Source organism: Chelonoidis abingdonii, chromosome 5 (genome assembly GCF_003597395.2).
Source record: "Chelonoidis abingdonii isolate Lonesome George chromosome 5, CheloAbing_2.0, whole genome shotgun sequence".
Lineage (NCBI taxonomy): Eukaryota > Metazoa > Chordata > Testudines > Testudinidae > Chelonoidis > Chelonoidis abingdonii.
In genome coordinates this window covers 21,985,597-22,001,513 of record NC_133773.1, presented here as the reverse complement: position 1 = coordinate 22,001,513, position 15,917 = coordinate 21,985,597, and the positions used below count along the sequence as shown (strand labels likewise).

Below are 15,917 nucleotides of genomic sequence, written 5' to 3'. Positions count from 1 at the left end.
TTCAGCTCTGTTTATTCTTCCTAACCTTTCCGGTCCAAATTCCTGATTTGGATGTGTGTGTGTCTCACCTGTCCAAGTCAGTGGGAGTCATGCATGGACATATGAGTGCAGAATTCATCACTGAGGGATTTTGTCCAAAATTAAACCATACTATTTTTGAACATCCTTGTTGATATATTTATCCTGGGGAGCAGACATGCAGTATGTATTGACATTAACTGCAGTTCAAAAAAAATGAAGTATGAGTTGTCCTTACAGATTTTAATTCCACTACTAGTACTTCCTGTCTTTTACAGTCTGTTTTTTCTATTGATCTCAAGGAGAAATAATGAATTTGTCTTTTTGTCATCTGTGATATTCTGCCATCATGTTGAAAATAACCTTCCAGTGATTGCAATTATCATCCTTTGGTTAATTTCCTTAATGATCAGCTGACACATCTTTTCAGTCCTTATTTGTTTAATTGTTTGCATCTAGTAAAAGGTTTGGTTTTTATGTATTTTATACAAATGTTTTGCAGCCTGTCATTCTTTGTTATGTATACACTATTCTAACATGGCTTTCTGCTACAAATTAGCTGGAAAGGTTGCTGTGCCCTTCTTTCATTTTCATTTTGTTCTTTCTTTTCCTCTCTAGATCACAAAGTCCACGAGGGAAGGATCTGTACAGGAACGCCTCTTGCCACAACCAGAGTTGTCGGATGGAATTCCTCAAGTCAGCCTCCGATTAACTGATAGTAGTGCATGTTTGGAGGAAATGGATTTACCAGATGAAATCTCTTTCATTAACAGTGCTGCATTCTTCTCCAGGTTAGTGCTCCTTTCTTTTCATAAAATATATCTGTGCATGTGTTTATATTCAGAGTACTAATATATCGCCAGAACATAAAGCAGGTGTGTAGCTTTGTATCAGTATTGTAAATGCTGCTGATGCTCCGTTTTTAATCTTAAAGCAGCCAGTTCCTTTTACACTAAATAGGGCCTGCGTCATGTTACCATCTGCATGGAATAAAACATTATGCTACATGCCTAACTAAGCAAGAGCACCATAATTCACCCAGATTCCCAAATTCCCAAATGCCCTGACACTCTTTGAAATGCGGTGTAAGACATCCATGATTTAAGACTAATGTATTTCTAAGATACTAACTGTGAACTATGGAAAATATTCAAATATACTCTTAAGCAGAGGATACAGCCATTTTTATAATGTCTACAATTTTATGTTTCACAGGCAGGGTCGCCCACAGGGGGGCAAGTGGGGCAATTTGCCCTGGGCCCCAGAGGGGCACCCACGAGATATAGTATTTGATAGTATTGCAACTTTTTTTTATGGAAGAGGCCCCCGAAATTACTTTGCCCCAGGCCCCCTGAATCCTCTGGGTGGCCCTGTTCATAGGCATGTGGGGGCCATTTTTAAGCACTCCAGTTGTGAGCCAGTGAAGAGGGAAGAAGGGTAGTTTAAAAATACTTGTAAAAAATAAAATTTCTCAGCCATACTGTAATAAAAGGGCATCAATTCATTTTTTGCTTTTTTCAGTTTCTTACGTTAAGTTCAATATTGAAACAAATTTCATTAAGTGGTAGAACTTAATCCCATATTGCTTTCTTTATATACCATTACCTGGCAGTCCAGCTCTTTTCTTTATTTATACACATGTTCATGCACACATGTGCCTACTCTTATGCGACATTTACGCATAGGGCTAAATTATTTTTTTAAAAACATGCATGCTCCAAGTGGAGTAATGTGTGCAAACAGATAGATACATATATAAAAAGAACACACGTTTGTTCCCCATAAAAATTTGCATGCATATAAACCTGGCCTGTTATGTAAAGGATTGTGATTGAGAAAGTTGTTACACGTTTGAAACTGTGTTGAGAAATGTACATGTGTTTCTGGAATAACTGAACACACAAGCTGATGGAAGGTTGGTCTTGCCACAGGCATCCTATATTACTTTAGTCTTGTGACTTAATCTTTCTGTGCCTGAGTTTCTCTGTTAGTAAAATGGGATAATAATATTTACTTGGCTTATAGGAAGGTTTTGAAGCTAAATTTATTCAAGTTTTTTAAGTCACCCTTGAATGGAAGGAAGTACAAAACATTATAATACTTTTTAAAAGTGATCAATATGGTGCCGTGGTTTCTGAGGCTTCTGTGTAAATGCAAGCACACTGAAAATGTGTGTATATGTACATTATATATTACATCTGTATGTGTCTGCGTGCGCACACACAGGATGGACGATACTCTGGAAATGAATGAGTTGTGTAGAACAGTGGTTCTCAACCAGGAATACACGTACCCATGGGGTACAGAGAGGTCTTCTGGGGGTACATCTAGATATTCTCCTGGATTTATAACAGGCAACATAAAAAGCACTAGCGAAGTCAGTACAAACTAATATTTCATACAATGACTTGTTTATGCTCCACTATATACTATGCAGTGAAATGTAAGTACAATATTTATATTCCAATTGATCTATTTTATATTTATATGGTAAAAATGAGAAACTGAGCCATTTTTCAGTAATAGTGCGCTGTGATACTTTTGCATTTTTATATCTGTTTTTGTAAGTAGTAGTTTTTAAGTAAGATGAATCTTGGGGGTACACCAGACGAATCAGACTCCTGAAAGGAGGGTACAGTCATCTGGAAAGGTTGAGAGCCACTGGTGTAGTGAACGGCGCTGTGGTCTGTAGGTCTCCTGTCTCAGCTTGCAGGAGTTGGAAGATGTGCAGTGAATGAGGCATCAAACTGCAGGAAGAAATAGGATGGTCTTGTGGTTAAGGCCTTTTCAGTGCTATGATGCACGTTGAATGCTGTGATACATGTTGAATATTGTAGAATTGAATTCTATCTCTGCCTCTACCACAGAATTCCCGTGTGGTGATGAGTAAGTCACTTACACCAGATTTTCCCAGTTGGTCACCAATTGTGAGTTCTGCATTTTCTGGGTGCCCAACTTGAGACCGTAGGGGCTGGTTTGTAGAAGTGCTGAGCACTTAAGCTGCAGCCAAGTTCAACAGGAGCTGTCCCTTGGACATATAATGAGCTATAAAAATGCTTGGTCCTCTGAAGAATTATGCCCTAAGCATCTCAAACTGGGCACTACTGACCTTAATATCTACGTGTCTCAGTTCCCCATCTGCTGGACGGTATGGTGGAAATAAATTCATTAGGATGTGTGATACCCTTATATGGAACAATGAGGATTAAAAAATATGGAATAGCTGCCCATTTAGTGAATCCTTTCCATTCTGTGCACTGAATGAGACCAGGGTCCCATGGGGGAAAAAATTATATTGAGTATGTGATCATATAATTAAAGACTGCATCATAATGCGTGCGCAAAAGCGGCCAAATTAAAGCTGTGTGGCAACCTTAATTCTGGCATTTCCTAACCTTTGAGTGCTTGACTTTGCTAACTTGATGTTCTTTTAACATAGATTTTGTTTGTAATATATACATATACACACATAACAATGATACTCACCTACTTTGTAAAGCACTTTGTGATCTACTGAGAAGCACTTATAAGATTATGTATATTGTGCTGCATGACTTCTAAGCTCTCTTCTCCATTGAATTATATTCAAAACATTCCTTTCAAACTGAGGCAATTTTAAGACAATTCATCTTCCCTTAGCACTCCTTGAACTTTTGAAAATCCCTTTCTCCAATGAATGACTGATTGTATCAAATGTCTAGGGTAGGGGAAAAGGGGTAGGGCTGATTTTTCATAAGTATCACTTACTGCTTGCATAGTTCCATTCTTAATGAGAACAAATTATGAGCTACCTATGAAATGCCACGGCCTAGTTTAGAAAAAAGTCTTGCTTTTATGTGCTCATGTTACTGAGGATAGCCCGTTTGCAAACTCAGATTTTTGATCTGAAGAAATGGATGGAGAATGTTGTTCTTTTCACAAAAGTAATGTTAATGATGTGGCCCTGGCATATACACAATACACAAATACTGTGGCTTCTAAAATTTGCAGAACTGGGGGGAGTATTTGGAATGGAAACAGTATTCCTGTACTGTACTCATTCTGCCATTGATGGTTTTGTGTTGAGAGGATCATGGTTGCAAGCAAGGTTCCCTCTCAATTGAAAGAATGCCCAGCTGCACCCCCTGCTGGCAGCCAGTGCACATTGAACACTGCCTACTGTGTTGTGAAGCTTCCTTTACTAGTAAAGATCTTCCCTCCACTGGAGGTTTCCTCTCTTGTTGTCTGACGGAGGAAGGGACACTAGGCCTCCCTGCTAACCCAGCTTCTCCGCAGGGAAGGGTCTTCTGGAATTATTGGAGGAAGGGAGCTATGAAGCTCCTGCTCCTTTCCATAGGTCCTATCCTCCTGTGGCTACCACTAGTAACAAAAAGAAGCAAGCTGGACTGAGGAGGGGAAAAAGTTGGTTCTGAGGGAGAGAGATGGAATGTGGCGAAACAAACAGAACAGAGAAACCCATTTTTTGTTGTTGGTGGTGTTCCAGGCTCTCTTTTGTTTAGTATTCATCAGACAAGGCTGCTCAGTACCTGTTTGGAAAAACATTCACCTAATTATACCTCCTGTTTGAGGCATTCTCCCTCAGACATCGAGCACATTAATCCATAGTAATTTTTCCCAGAAGCATAGTCTTGGCTCAGCTTTCTGTCATGTGGGCTGTCAGATTTAACTTTTTGCCTGTAATCTCACCTAGTAGGCTGCTGCCACCACAGTTGCAGCTGCCTGAACCTGTTCTACAATGGTGCTCATTGTTCAGCTTGAATCATTAACTGGAAAAAGGACACACTTCTTTTATTTGAGTACAAATGAATTTTGTAACTCTTAATTGGTGTAATTTTTCCAAAATCATTTTTGGTTTGATTTTTGAATTCCACTGATAAAGAAGGTTTTCTTCAGACTGGAACCATAGTAATGGGTTATAACATTTAATATGGATCAAGAATTTTCAACTGCACTTACAGAAAGAGTCTCTAGGAAGAAGAAAAGGAGCCTTAGGTTGTTTTGTATTCATGTTTTGGCAGTGTTTAGAACACTACTTTAACAAGTGTTATGTTGTCATTATACAATATACTTGTAATTAAAACCCTAAGTTTTAGGTACCAGATACAGTGTTCACTGTTGGCTGTGAAATGGCTGCTTACCTTTTCATGTTAAAAGTACAGTTTGTTCCTTTGCAGGTGTGATATTATTTATTCCAGGGTAGGTTCTGCTCTAGTTTCATTGATAAGAAAATAACGTAAGAATATAAAAACAGCTATATTGGGTCAGACGAGTCCATCTAACCCAGTCTCCTGTCTTCCATCAGTGGCCAGTGCCAGATACTTCAGAGGAATGAACAGAACAGGGCACTTATCAATGGATCCATCCCCTGTTGTCCAGCCCCAGCTTCGTAGTCAGAGTTTTAGAGACACTCCACAGCATGGGCATGCATCCCTGACCATCTTGGATAGTAGCCATTGATGAACCTATCCTCCATGAACTTACCCAGTCCTTTTTTGAACCCAGTTATGCTTTTGGCCTTCACAACATCCCCTGTCAATGAGTTCCACAGGTTGACTGTGCGTTGTGTGAAGAAGAACTTCCTTACATTTTGTTTTAAACATGCTGCCTATTAATTGGGTGACCCCTGGTTCTTGTGTTAAAATAACACTTCCTTATTTACTTTCTCCACACCATTCATTATTTTATAGACCTCAATCATATCCCCCCTTAGTCATCTCCTTTCCAAGCTGAACAGCCCCAGTCTTTTTAATCTCTCATATGGAACTGTTCCACACACCTAGTCATTTTTGTTGACCTTCTCTGTACTTTTTCATTTGTAATATACTGTTTTTGAGATAGGGCAACCAGAACTGCACACAGTCTTCAAGATGTAGACATACCGTAGATTTACCTAGTAGCAATATGATATTTTATCTCTTATTATCTGTCCCTTTCCTAAAGGTTCCTAATATTGTTAGCTTTTTTGACTGCCACTGCACCTTGATTAGATGTTTTCAGAGAACCATCCTCCATGACTAAGATTTTTCTTGAATGGTAATTTAGACCCTTTCATTTTGTATGTATAGTTGGAATTATGTTTTCCTATGTATATTACTTTGAACTTATTAACATTGAATTTCTTCTGCCATTTTGTTGCCCAGTCACCCAGTTTTGTGAGATCCCTTTGGAATTCTCAGTCCACTTTGGTTTTAACTATCTTGAGTAATTTAGTATTTTCTGCAAATGTTGCCACCTCACTGTTCACCCTCTTTTTTCCAAATCATTTATGAATATTTTGCCTGGCACAGGTCCCAGTACAGATCCCACTATTTACCTCTCTCCTTTGTTTCCTGTCTTTCAACCAGTTACTGATCCATGAGAGGACTCTCTCTCTTATCCCATGACTGCGTACTTTGCTTAAGAGCATTTGGTGCTGGACCTTTTCAAAGACTTTCTGAAACTCCAAATACACTATATCCACTGGATTATCCTTGTCCACATGCTTCTTGACACTCTCAAAGAATTCTAATAGATTGATGGAGCATGATTTCCCTTTACAAATTTAAATATGCAAAGTATTGTTTGCAGTCAAGGTATATTGCAATGCATAAAATATGTATTTTACCATTTCTGAAGTCCCTGCCCTACACCATGTTGACTGTTGCTACAGAGAATAATTTTATGTTGAGGTTGATGTATTTCTGTATGTATAAAAAGAAATAATTTTGTCTTTCCAAAATAGGTGGAGTACTGTTTGTACCAGCAATCTTGCCAGTACCTAATGTATATGTTCTCTCAAGAATTACATCATCTTTAAAACTATGTGCTAAGGGCAAGCTGCTTTGCATACCGTAGCAGAAAAACACAACTTTAAGCCAGGCACTGTGGAAAAAGAAGTAAAGTGAATAAACATGCATACACACATTTTTGCAGGACTTCTCCCATTTTTGAAAGTGTATAGATATAACTGCCTGTCAGAGCTCTACCAGCTAGAAAAGAGGAACGTGCATAAGAATCTGATCCAGCAAAGCACATGCTTAACTTTAAGCACTGGTCCCATTGACTTCATGGGGATTAATTGTGCACTTAAAGTTTTGCATGGCTTAAGTGCTTTGGATTGAGGTTCAAATGGATTTTTTGTTTCAGGAACAGGGTGCGTGAAGCTTATTCAGTCACAAAGGAGGAAAGGCCTCTTGCCAAAGTCTATAACATAAAAGTCTGATGCTTCATTTGCCCAGATATAACGCTAACAGAAAGCGTAATGCTTTCTACAGCCCAGAGGTAAGAGTGAAAAATGCTTCCCACAGTCAAAGCCCAAGGTGGGAGCGTGTTGTGTTGAGCAGATGCTGTTTATATTACTGTAGAGTACCAGATGTTTGCTACCTACAGACTTGTTAGCATCACCATCATGAGTCCCCTGCCAATTAATAAGGCGTTGCTGCATATCTCTCCTAGCCATTGCGTATTGGGGCTGTATCCGTTCTCGATCCTGGCAGCATTTTCAAGGACATCTGCCTATACTGGGAGATTAACACTCTATTTGCTAGACACAGCCATTACACACAGGCTTACCCAGCTAAGAAGTATTTTTCCAGATACCTGCCTTATCACCAATTTACATACTCAGGTGGTGGGGGAAAAATCTGCAGGGAGATTGAAAGAAAAATGACATGCAGATTCCAGGACCTGAAATCTTAGAGCAGCCAGTCTGAAGTCACTTGGGGATCATAAAGTGTGAACCAGCTTTTGGAGTGCTTTCCATCCATTCTCCCCTTGCATCATAGATCATAAACTCTTGTTATGGCTGCAGGTTCAGCTACCGCGGGATTTACCAGCAGAGCTACCCTGTAGTAGCTTTACAACCTTTGAATGTTTTCAAAGGGAAGCTTTGTTTACTTCAACATTTCTTTCACAAAGTAACTTATATTGCCTCTTGTCCTAATTCCTACCATCCTATTGGTCACATGCTCATATGTTGTTAAAACAAGGTGTGGGTTTCTGTACATAGCTGCACCCTGTTCTTAAGGACGATGTTTGTGTGTTCGAACAGTAAACTGGTGAGCTGTCAATACGTATATCTGTGCGCTTTAAAATATGTACATAATATAAACACTTGCCTTTTCTTTTGCTTACTTCTGGCTTTCTTTTTAGCAACTCTCCTTTAAAAGCAACACAAGAAGACTTGTCATTGTTCTGTGGTATGTGATGTGATAAGAACTTGATTACTTGCTGCTGATAGAACAAATCAAGCAGACCTGTTTTTTTTTTAGTTTATGTGGGCATTACATCTGGTACATATTTATTACCCAAACTAACAACTTCCCTTATCACTCAGGAGCCTCTATAACAGGGTTACATAAGGGATCAGAACCAAACAACAATCCCTGCCTTGTGAGATCTCCCGAACCTTGGAGAAAGCTGCTGATTTCTCAACAATGGAGCAAAGATTTAGGGTGAGGTTGATTATAGAGAGTGGTAAGTTCTTTGGGACAAGGAATATCTTCCTATATGTCTGCATAGCGCCTAGCACCTTTGTGGGGCTGTAGTAATATCCTGAATAAATAATGGGTCAGTGAGATACTATTTTTCATTTAATCGAGATTTGTTTTCTCTGTGTCTGACTCTCTCTGTGCGTTAGGCTCTGTTGAGTTAGTTTTTCCAAGCTGACTCACTTAATTTTGAGAGTACATTTGTCTCCACCCTCATATGCAATCAATTCCCTTCTTTCATGCATTGTGAGACCTTGGCAGTATGAACTGTTACATAACGAGTTTTCAAGAACCATATTCTCCCAAGGCACAGGCAACAAAGACTATTGCAATTTATGTTTTTTGTCATCTTAGGTGATTGTGATCTAGGAGTTGGGTGTGGTCTCAACTTTCCCTTTGTTGTCCCTTGGCCATCTATAATCAGGTCACCTTGTCAATTAAAATAACATGTGAACACATTATTTTTCCTCCTGTAATTCACCTGGTTTAATTGGGGGGGGGGGGATTCAGTTGCCCACCTTTTCATCAGTTAAGGACAGGTACATTGCTACCTCTTTGGGCTTAGGGTGCATATGCTAGACTCAAAACACCTTACTATCAAGCCATGTGGGCATTGGCACCTTCTTGTTTCTAGCAATCATATTTTTGTCTCTGCCTAGAATTTCTCTGGCGACACAGTGGTGTCTGGAGGGCTGAAAAGCATTCTAAATATAGTGGTCTGAACAGTGCATCGTAAGTAGAGGTTCAACCAATGGAAACAGCAAGAGTTCTTGATGGGACAAAGAATTAAGAGTTGTACATGTGAGAGAAATCACCAGTTGCACGTGTGAGACTGCATTTGATTGACTCATCTTTTTAGTGGCTGATCTGGAAAAAAGATTCTTCTTTCATTTTGTGTGCAAAGTGAACTGTTTTTCCTTTGTATGGAAACTGTTGTGGGGACTCAAGGACTATAAGGGTCTGTCTATACTGCAATTAGACACCTGCGGCTGGTCTGTGCCAGTTGACTTGGGCTGGGGCTGCAAGGCTGTTTAATTGCAGTGTAGACTTCCAGGCTCAGACTGGAGCCTGGGCTCTCAGACGCCGTGAGGTGGGAAGGTCTCAGAGCTCAGACTGCAGCCCAAGTCCACGCTGCAATGAAACATCCTGCAGCTTGAGCCCCAGGTGCCCAAGTCGGCTGTCCCGGGACTGCTGCATATTGTTGTTTGCAGCGTAGATGTAGCCTAAGAGGCTCCAACAAGCATGTCATTTTAAGAATGATCATAGAATCATAGACTATCAAGGTTGGAAGGGATCTCAGGAGGTCATCTAGTCCAACCCCCTGCTCAGTGCAGGACCAATCCCCAACTAAATCATCCCAGCCAGGGCTTTGTCAAGCCTGACCTTAAAAACCTCTGAGGAAGGAGATTCCACCACCTCCCTAGGTAACCCATTCCAGTGCTTCACCACCCTCCTAGTGAAATAGTGTTTCCTTATATCCAACCTAGACTTCCCCCAATGCAACTTGAGACCATTAGTCCTTGTTCTGTCATCTGCTACCACTGAGAGCAGTCTAAATTCATCCTCTTTGGAACCCCCTTTCAGGTAGTTGAAAGCAGCTATCAAATCCACCCTCATTCTTCTCTTCTGCAGACTAAACAATCCCAGTTCCCTCAGCCTCTCCTCATAAGTCGTGTGCTCCAGCCCCTTTATCATTTTTGTTGCTCTCCGCTGAACTCTTTCCAGTTTTTCCACATCCTTCTTATAGTGTGGGGCCCAAAACTGGACACAGTACTCCGGATGAGGCCTCACCAATGTTGAATAGAGGGGAATGATCACGTCCCTCGATTTGCTGGCAATGCCCTTACTTATACAGCCCAAAATGCCGTTAGCCTTCTTGGCAACAAGGGCACACTGTTGACTCATCTCCAGCTTTTCGTCCACTGTAACCCCTAGGTCCTTTTCTGCAGAACTACTTCCTAGCCATTTGGTCCCTAGTCTATAGCGGTGCATGGGATTCTTCTGTCCTAAGTGCAGGACTCTGAACTTGTCCTTGTCCTTGTTGAACCTCATCAGGTTTCTTTTGGCCCAATCCTCTAATTTGTCTAGGTCCCTCTGTATGCTATCCCTGCCCTCCAGCGCATCTACCACTCCTCCCAGTTTAGTGTTATCTGCAAACTTGCTGAGGGTGCAGTCTATGCCATCCTCCAGATCATTAATGAAGATATTGAACAAAATCGGCCCCAGGACTGACCCTTGGGGTACTCCACTTGAAACTGGCTGCCAATTAGACATGGAGCCATTGATCACTACCTGTTGAGCCCGACGATCTAGCCAGTTTTCTATCCACATTGTAGTCCATTCATCCAGCCCATACTTCTTTAGCTTGCTGGCAAGAATACTTTGGGAGACCATATCAAAAGCTTTGCTAAAGTCAAGGAATAACACATCCACTGCTTTCCCCTCATCCACAGGCCCAGTTATCTCCTCATAGAAGGCAATTAGGTTAGTCAAGCATGACTTGCCCTTGGTGAATCCATGCTGTTCCTGATCACTTTCCTCTCCTCTAATTCTTTATCACAGTTGAGGCACAAAGAGAAATCTGAAATGAAACTCATTCTACAGTTCAGGGTTTTCCTCACTGAATAAGAGGATTGTTTTTTACTTTCTGCTTTTCCTTGGTGGAGAAAGCCTTTTCATCTCGTGAGGCCAGTGAAAACTCCTTACTTTGCTGGCTGAGGAGTCAGATGGAGTAGTCAGGCTACTTTTCGCCTTAATTAAATTGAACTTCACTCCTCCTTGAAGAGTTTGGAGGCCTTTTCAAGCACGAGGGATCAGTGGGCTCTTGCACAGAAGAACAGGCAGTACTCAAATGGCTATTGAAGTTTCAGCCTATGCTTGAAAAGTCAGTTGATTTTTAACCGTGACACCTAGCTGTCCATCTCTGCACATCCCCAGCAGTTCATTATAAACAGATAAAATTGTCAGTTCAGAGCACTGACCACTTAATGTTTAATTCTCGAGAATCAGTGAGTCCTTTTCTATTTTATTCTTGGTGTTTTCCCTAACATGCCGGTTGCATTATTCAGCGCTGAAGATCAATGTAGCAGGATTCCTTTTCAGACATGAATATACCAGCTCTTTTTGCATTTGAAGTTGTGTGATTTTTTTTCATGTTGTGCTTTCCAGAGAGCATTTTCCTTGGCCATCTCCAGTAAACACTGGTATAAAAGGTCACCAGTTCTGAATCAGAATCATGTTTTTACTTGTCCACTTTCCCCAGTTCAGTGGCAAGAAATGTGGTGTGGAATGTTTTGTGCAGTGTTTGCTGAAGGAGTTCAATTATGATTTCCCATTACAAACAGATATTTTTAATCAAGGTAGTCAGCTAGATGAAGAGAGAGGTTAGAAGGGTAGGCTTGTCACTCGGTGCTCCTGTCATTTTGCTTGTATCTGTCATCTGAGCATTTTCAGTCCTGTAAAACTCTTCTCCCTCATGGCCTAAGGTAAAACAGAGTTTTATTTTTATTTTTTGTAAGTGATATGGGTACTGAAAGGGTCTGCTTACCCACAAGTAGTGGAATCTGCACTTCACTGCATCAGCAGCATGCCTCAAACTTGACTCAGAAGAATCGCTGGTTTAGGGGTCAAAAAGTAGTTTTGTCTCCGTATCTGTTTGGTTCCTAGTCACTCTGTCAATTGTGGTAGCATGATTTGAGTGCTGTGGTGCTGTAGATCACTGGGAAACTCCCAAATGTCTATCTGTTGTTAATGACTTCCAGTCATTAATGACTTGGCAGAAATCTGACTAGTGACCCACAGTCAGAAGGTTCTGTTATCCCATTGCCAATTCACTGAGTCAACCAGGCCTCTCATGATTTCTGTACTTCCTTATTTTATTTTACTCCATCAGAATTTTAGGATCAAGTGGGTATGGATTCATAAAGCTGTAATTTTCTAGTGAGTGAATGTTAAAATGATATAATACATAGGTTAAGAAAAGAGTGTCTGTACATATGGGTATAGTGCTTAAATTATTGAAAAGTACAAAGGTTGGTTTAAAAGTAATACAATATACATAGTACATAATCAGCAATAACCTAAATAAGATTAATAAATGTAACGATACAATTTAGATATTAGCATCCGAGTATTCGAGTACATCACTCATGAAAAGTTATACAGAGAGTTGGTTACAGAAAGCAAATTGATGACCGAGTGAAGATTGTCCCTCAGTAATTGAGAATTTAGGATAGGTTGTCCATTAGAAAATACAATCCATGGGGGAAATATTTCAGTTACTTTCCCAATTGCACTTCTCACTGGCACTCTCGCTCATGTCTCCTGGTATTCCTGATGTCTGGTGATGTGTTCTAGTTAAATTACTGTTAGAAATTACCCAAACATAAATTGATTATTATTTCTCTGCATAGCACACCGTTGATTCATGCAGCATTTTGCAAACACATACCAAAAGAAGTTCCCTGCTCCAAGATGCTTACAAGCTAGCACACTTATTCCAACTCTTCTTACCATGAATTGTTTACCTTGCTTTGGTTGTTGGTATCATGAGACTCTATGAAGTGATTGCAGACTATTTTTAGAGTTATAGTTGCCCCTCTGGGCAGCTCTGGCTTTTTAAAATCTAATCAAGATTTTAAAAATGAGTGGCTCAAGTATTCATATCATTGCTATGTCTAAACATCTATTACTGCACAGGCCTGGCATGTTGTCTGGTCATTTCAGGAATTAGTAGTTTCAGTGGCCAGTACCAGATGCTTAAGAGGAAAGTGTAAGAAATACTACAGTAAGCAGTTATAAAATAACAGGTCTGTAGGGAAAGTTTTCTCTTAAAGTCCTCATTAGTTTGTGATCATCTTATGCCTTGAAGCATGAGGGTTTATATCCCATCCAAACCACTTGGGATTTGGTTTTGTTGTTTTAATCCTTTCTATTGTAACGCTGGATGTTCTTGTTATCTATGCAAATAGCCAGGCCTTTTCTGAATCCATCTAAGCTCTTACCCTCAGTGAGATCTTGTTCACTCATAAATTGTTCAGAACGGTCTCTTCAGAATGACAGGAGCATCTTCTGTCTCAGATTTCAGAGGCAAAGTGTGTTCTTTTTGCAATGCTCGCAGCCTGTATCAGCCTGAGAGCTAAGGATCTAATGTGAATCTTAAACACTGGCCATAGCAGTGAATGGCTCTGATTAATACACTGCTGAGCTGGCACCATTGTATTCAGCTGTGCAGGAAAGCAACGTTCATGTTCATTAATGTGATAGGTTAGGTAAACTGAAGCTAGGCTGCAGCAGAAACAGCCCACAATTTTGGGTTCAGAGAGCTCAAGGCAAACAGGATTCTTGCAGTGGGGGTTTAATACGTGGAAGGTCTTGTCTACACTGGCACTTACAGCACTGAAACTTTCTTTGTCGGCTGTGTAGACATCAAAGGGTTTCTCACAGCCTATATCTCCCCTCCTCCCAGCATTGGTCTGACTGCCAGTTCTGTCCAAATGCAGAGGTCAAGTTACTGTCTACAGCTCACTTCTCATAGTGCCTTCCAGCAGAGTCTGAGCCCAGTCATTTCCTCCCAACACCCCTCTCACAACCACTTGACTACCTGGTAATTGCTTCAAAAAGAGCATTCCATTGTAGTATATCATTTGCTCAGGAAGAGGTGCTCACTCTGGAGGGTATTATACCACCTGTCACACAACCCATCTTAGTCAGAGTTTGCTTCAGTGATTCTGCTGGTTGCATTGGAAAATGATTGAGAACAGTGGATTTTTGTGTGATTTGTCTAAAACTTCTCGTAAACAGTTTCATCTCATGCCCTTCCATACTATCTACTCCAGAGTAAACAACATGCTGTAAATACACAGAGCGACGGATTAGCCTTTAATCAATAAAAAAGACATTAAATTCTAGATGGAAATGAAGACTGGACCTTTAAATGCGGCGTATATTTGTCAGTGTTTGTCACATCAATTAAAAAAAACCCACCTGTTTGTAATTGTAACTGTTAGGGTTGGATTTTTAACAATGGGAGCTGCCGGGTGCAGAATAAAATCTGGCCATTAGAGTGGACTTTTCCAAAGTGCTCAGGGTTGTTCGAACTCTGCTCCCTCTGAAATTAGGGGGAGTTTTACAGGTGTCATTGCTAGGAGCAGAGTTAGGTGAGGAGCACATGCAAAAATCCCACCTGCAGCAGTTAATATTCAAAGTGTTTGTCATCGCAAAGGCAGGCAAAATCAGCTCGCACTAGCCAATCATTGTGAATGTAGCATCTAAGAGGTGAAAACATTATCTAAAAGTTGCACTCAGGGATGGCATGGTGGGGGCTGACTGAGACAGAATTATCCCGCTAGCTCTGACGGCAAGCTTACATTGCAGTGGCTGAAAGTATTTGCTTGCCCTGGCGTTCTGCCAGCTCTAACTAACAACCAGAGAATGGCTTTCCCGTCATCATGGGCTCTCCCTTATCTTGTCTTTCCTCACTATCTTTGGGAAAGCTGCTCTGTCTGTGGCACTATCCTCACACAACCTCTGCATTCCCCAGCCACTTTGTAGCTGTCCCTCATGCTCAAGAAGATTATAAAAATGGTTCAAGGCCCTTGTCTGCACAAGCATTTCGCCCAGTGGTAAACCCTCCCCACCCCAGAGAGCATAATTGTTAATTATTTTCAACCAAAATTGATTTTAAATCTGCTTAATGTTAAATATGCTCTTAATCTGCATGAAAAAAGTCTGTTTTTAATCTTCTTTGCCACTGCGCTGAAGGAGTAGTTAGCTTTCGCTCTAGAAGCGTCATCCCGCTATGGGATCTTGTGTGTTGTTTTATTTATTTGTATTACATGGAATATTTGTATTCCATGCTACATGTAGCATGGAAAGACACCACTCTGGATTAGATTCGTAGACTCATAGATTTTAAGGCCTGAAGGGACCATTATGACCACCTACTCTGACATAACAGGCCAAAGAACTTCACCCAATAACTTCTGCACCAAGAACTTACCTTCTGAAACGGATACCCAGATACATAACTAGCCACCTGCACATGTATTTGCATGTACAATCGCAGTAAATGCTGCTACACGTACCTGTGAAGTCTCCTATCTTCCCTGGCGGGCTCCTGATTTTGGGAGCTCTCTCTTAAGCTCCTAATTAGGAGTCTGAATCTCCAGGAAAAGGAGACTTAAACAGAAAGTGGAGGTAAGATGCTGTACTCTCAAATGCTTCTGCTTTCTATAGTCTCAGCTAGGTTGCTTTAATCTAGTGACGGTGCAACCTAGTTGAGGCCAGAGAGACTAGAAGCATGTGGGCAGAGCATCTCATCTCCACTTCTTTTCAGAGCACAGAGATAATGCATTGTATTGCAGGTAGCCAGCCTAGCTCCCCATGAATAGCAGGGAGGGGCTTTCACAGCGAGAGCTGTGGTGAGAGGAG

The 15,917-nt window shown here is 40.8% G+C and overlaps 1 protein-coding gene across 6 annotated transcripts in view; it reads left to right on the top strand.

Moving 5' to 3' along the window:
* FAM13A (family with sequence similarity 13 member A) overlaps nucleotides 1-15,917 on the top strand; it is a 239,073-nt gene that overhangs the window by 118,720 nt on the left and 104,436 nt on the right. For all 6 annotated transcript variants that reach the window (XM_032767562.2, XM_032767545.2, XM_075066152.1 and 3 more), the window contains one exon: nucleotides 637-809. In XM_032767562.2, the coding sequence (XP_032623453.1) occupies nucleotides 637-809 (173 nt within the window). The remainder of the gene's footprint in view (nucleotides 1-636; nucleotides 810-15,917) is intronic.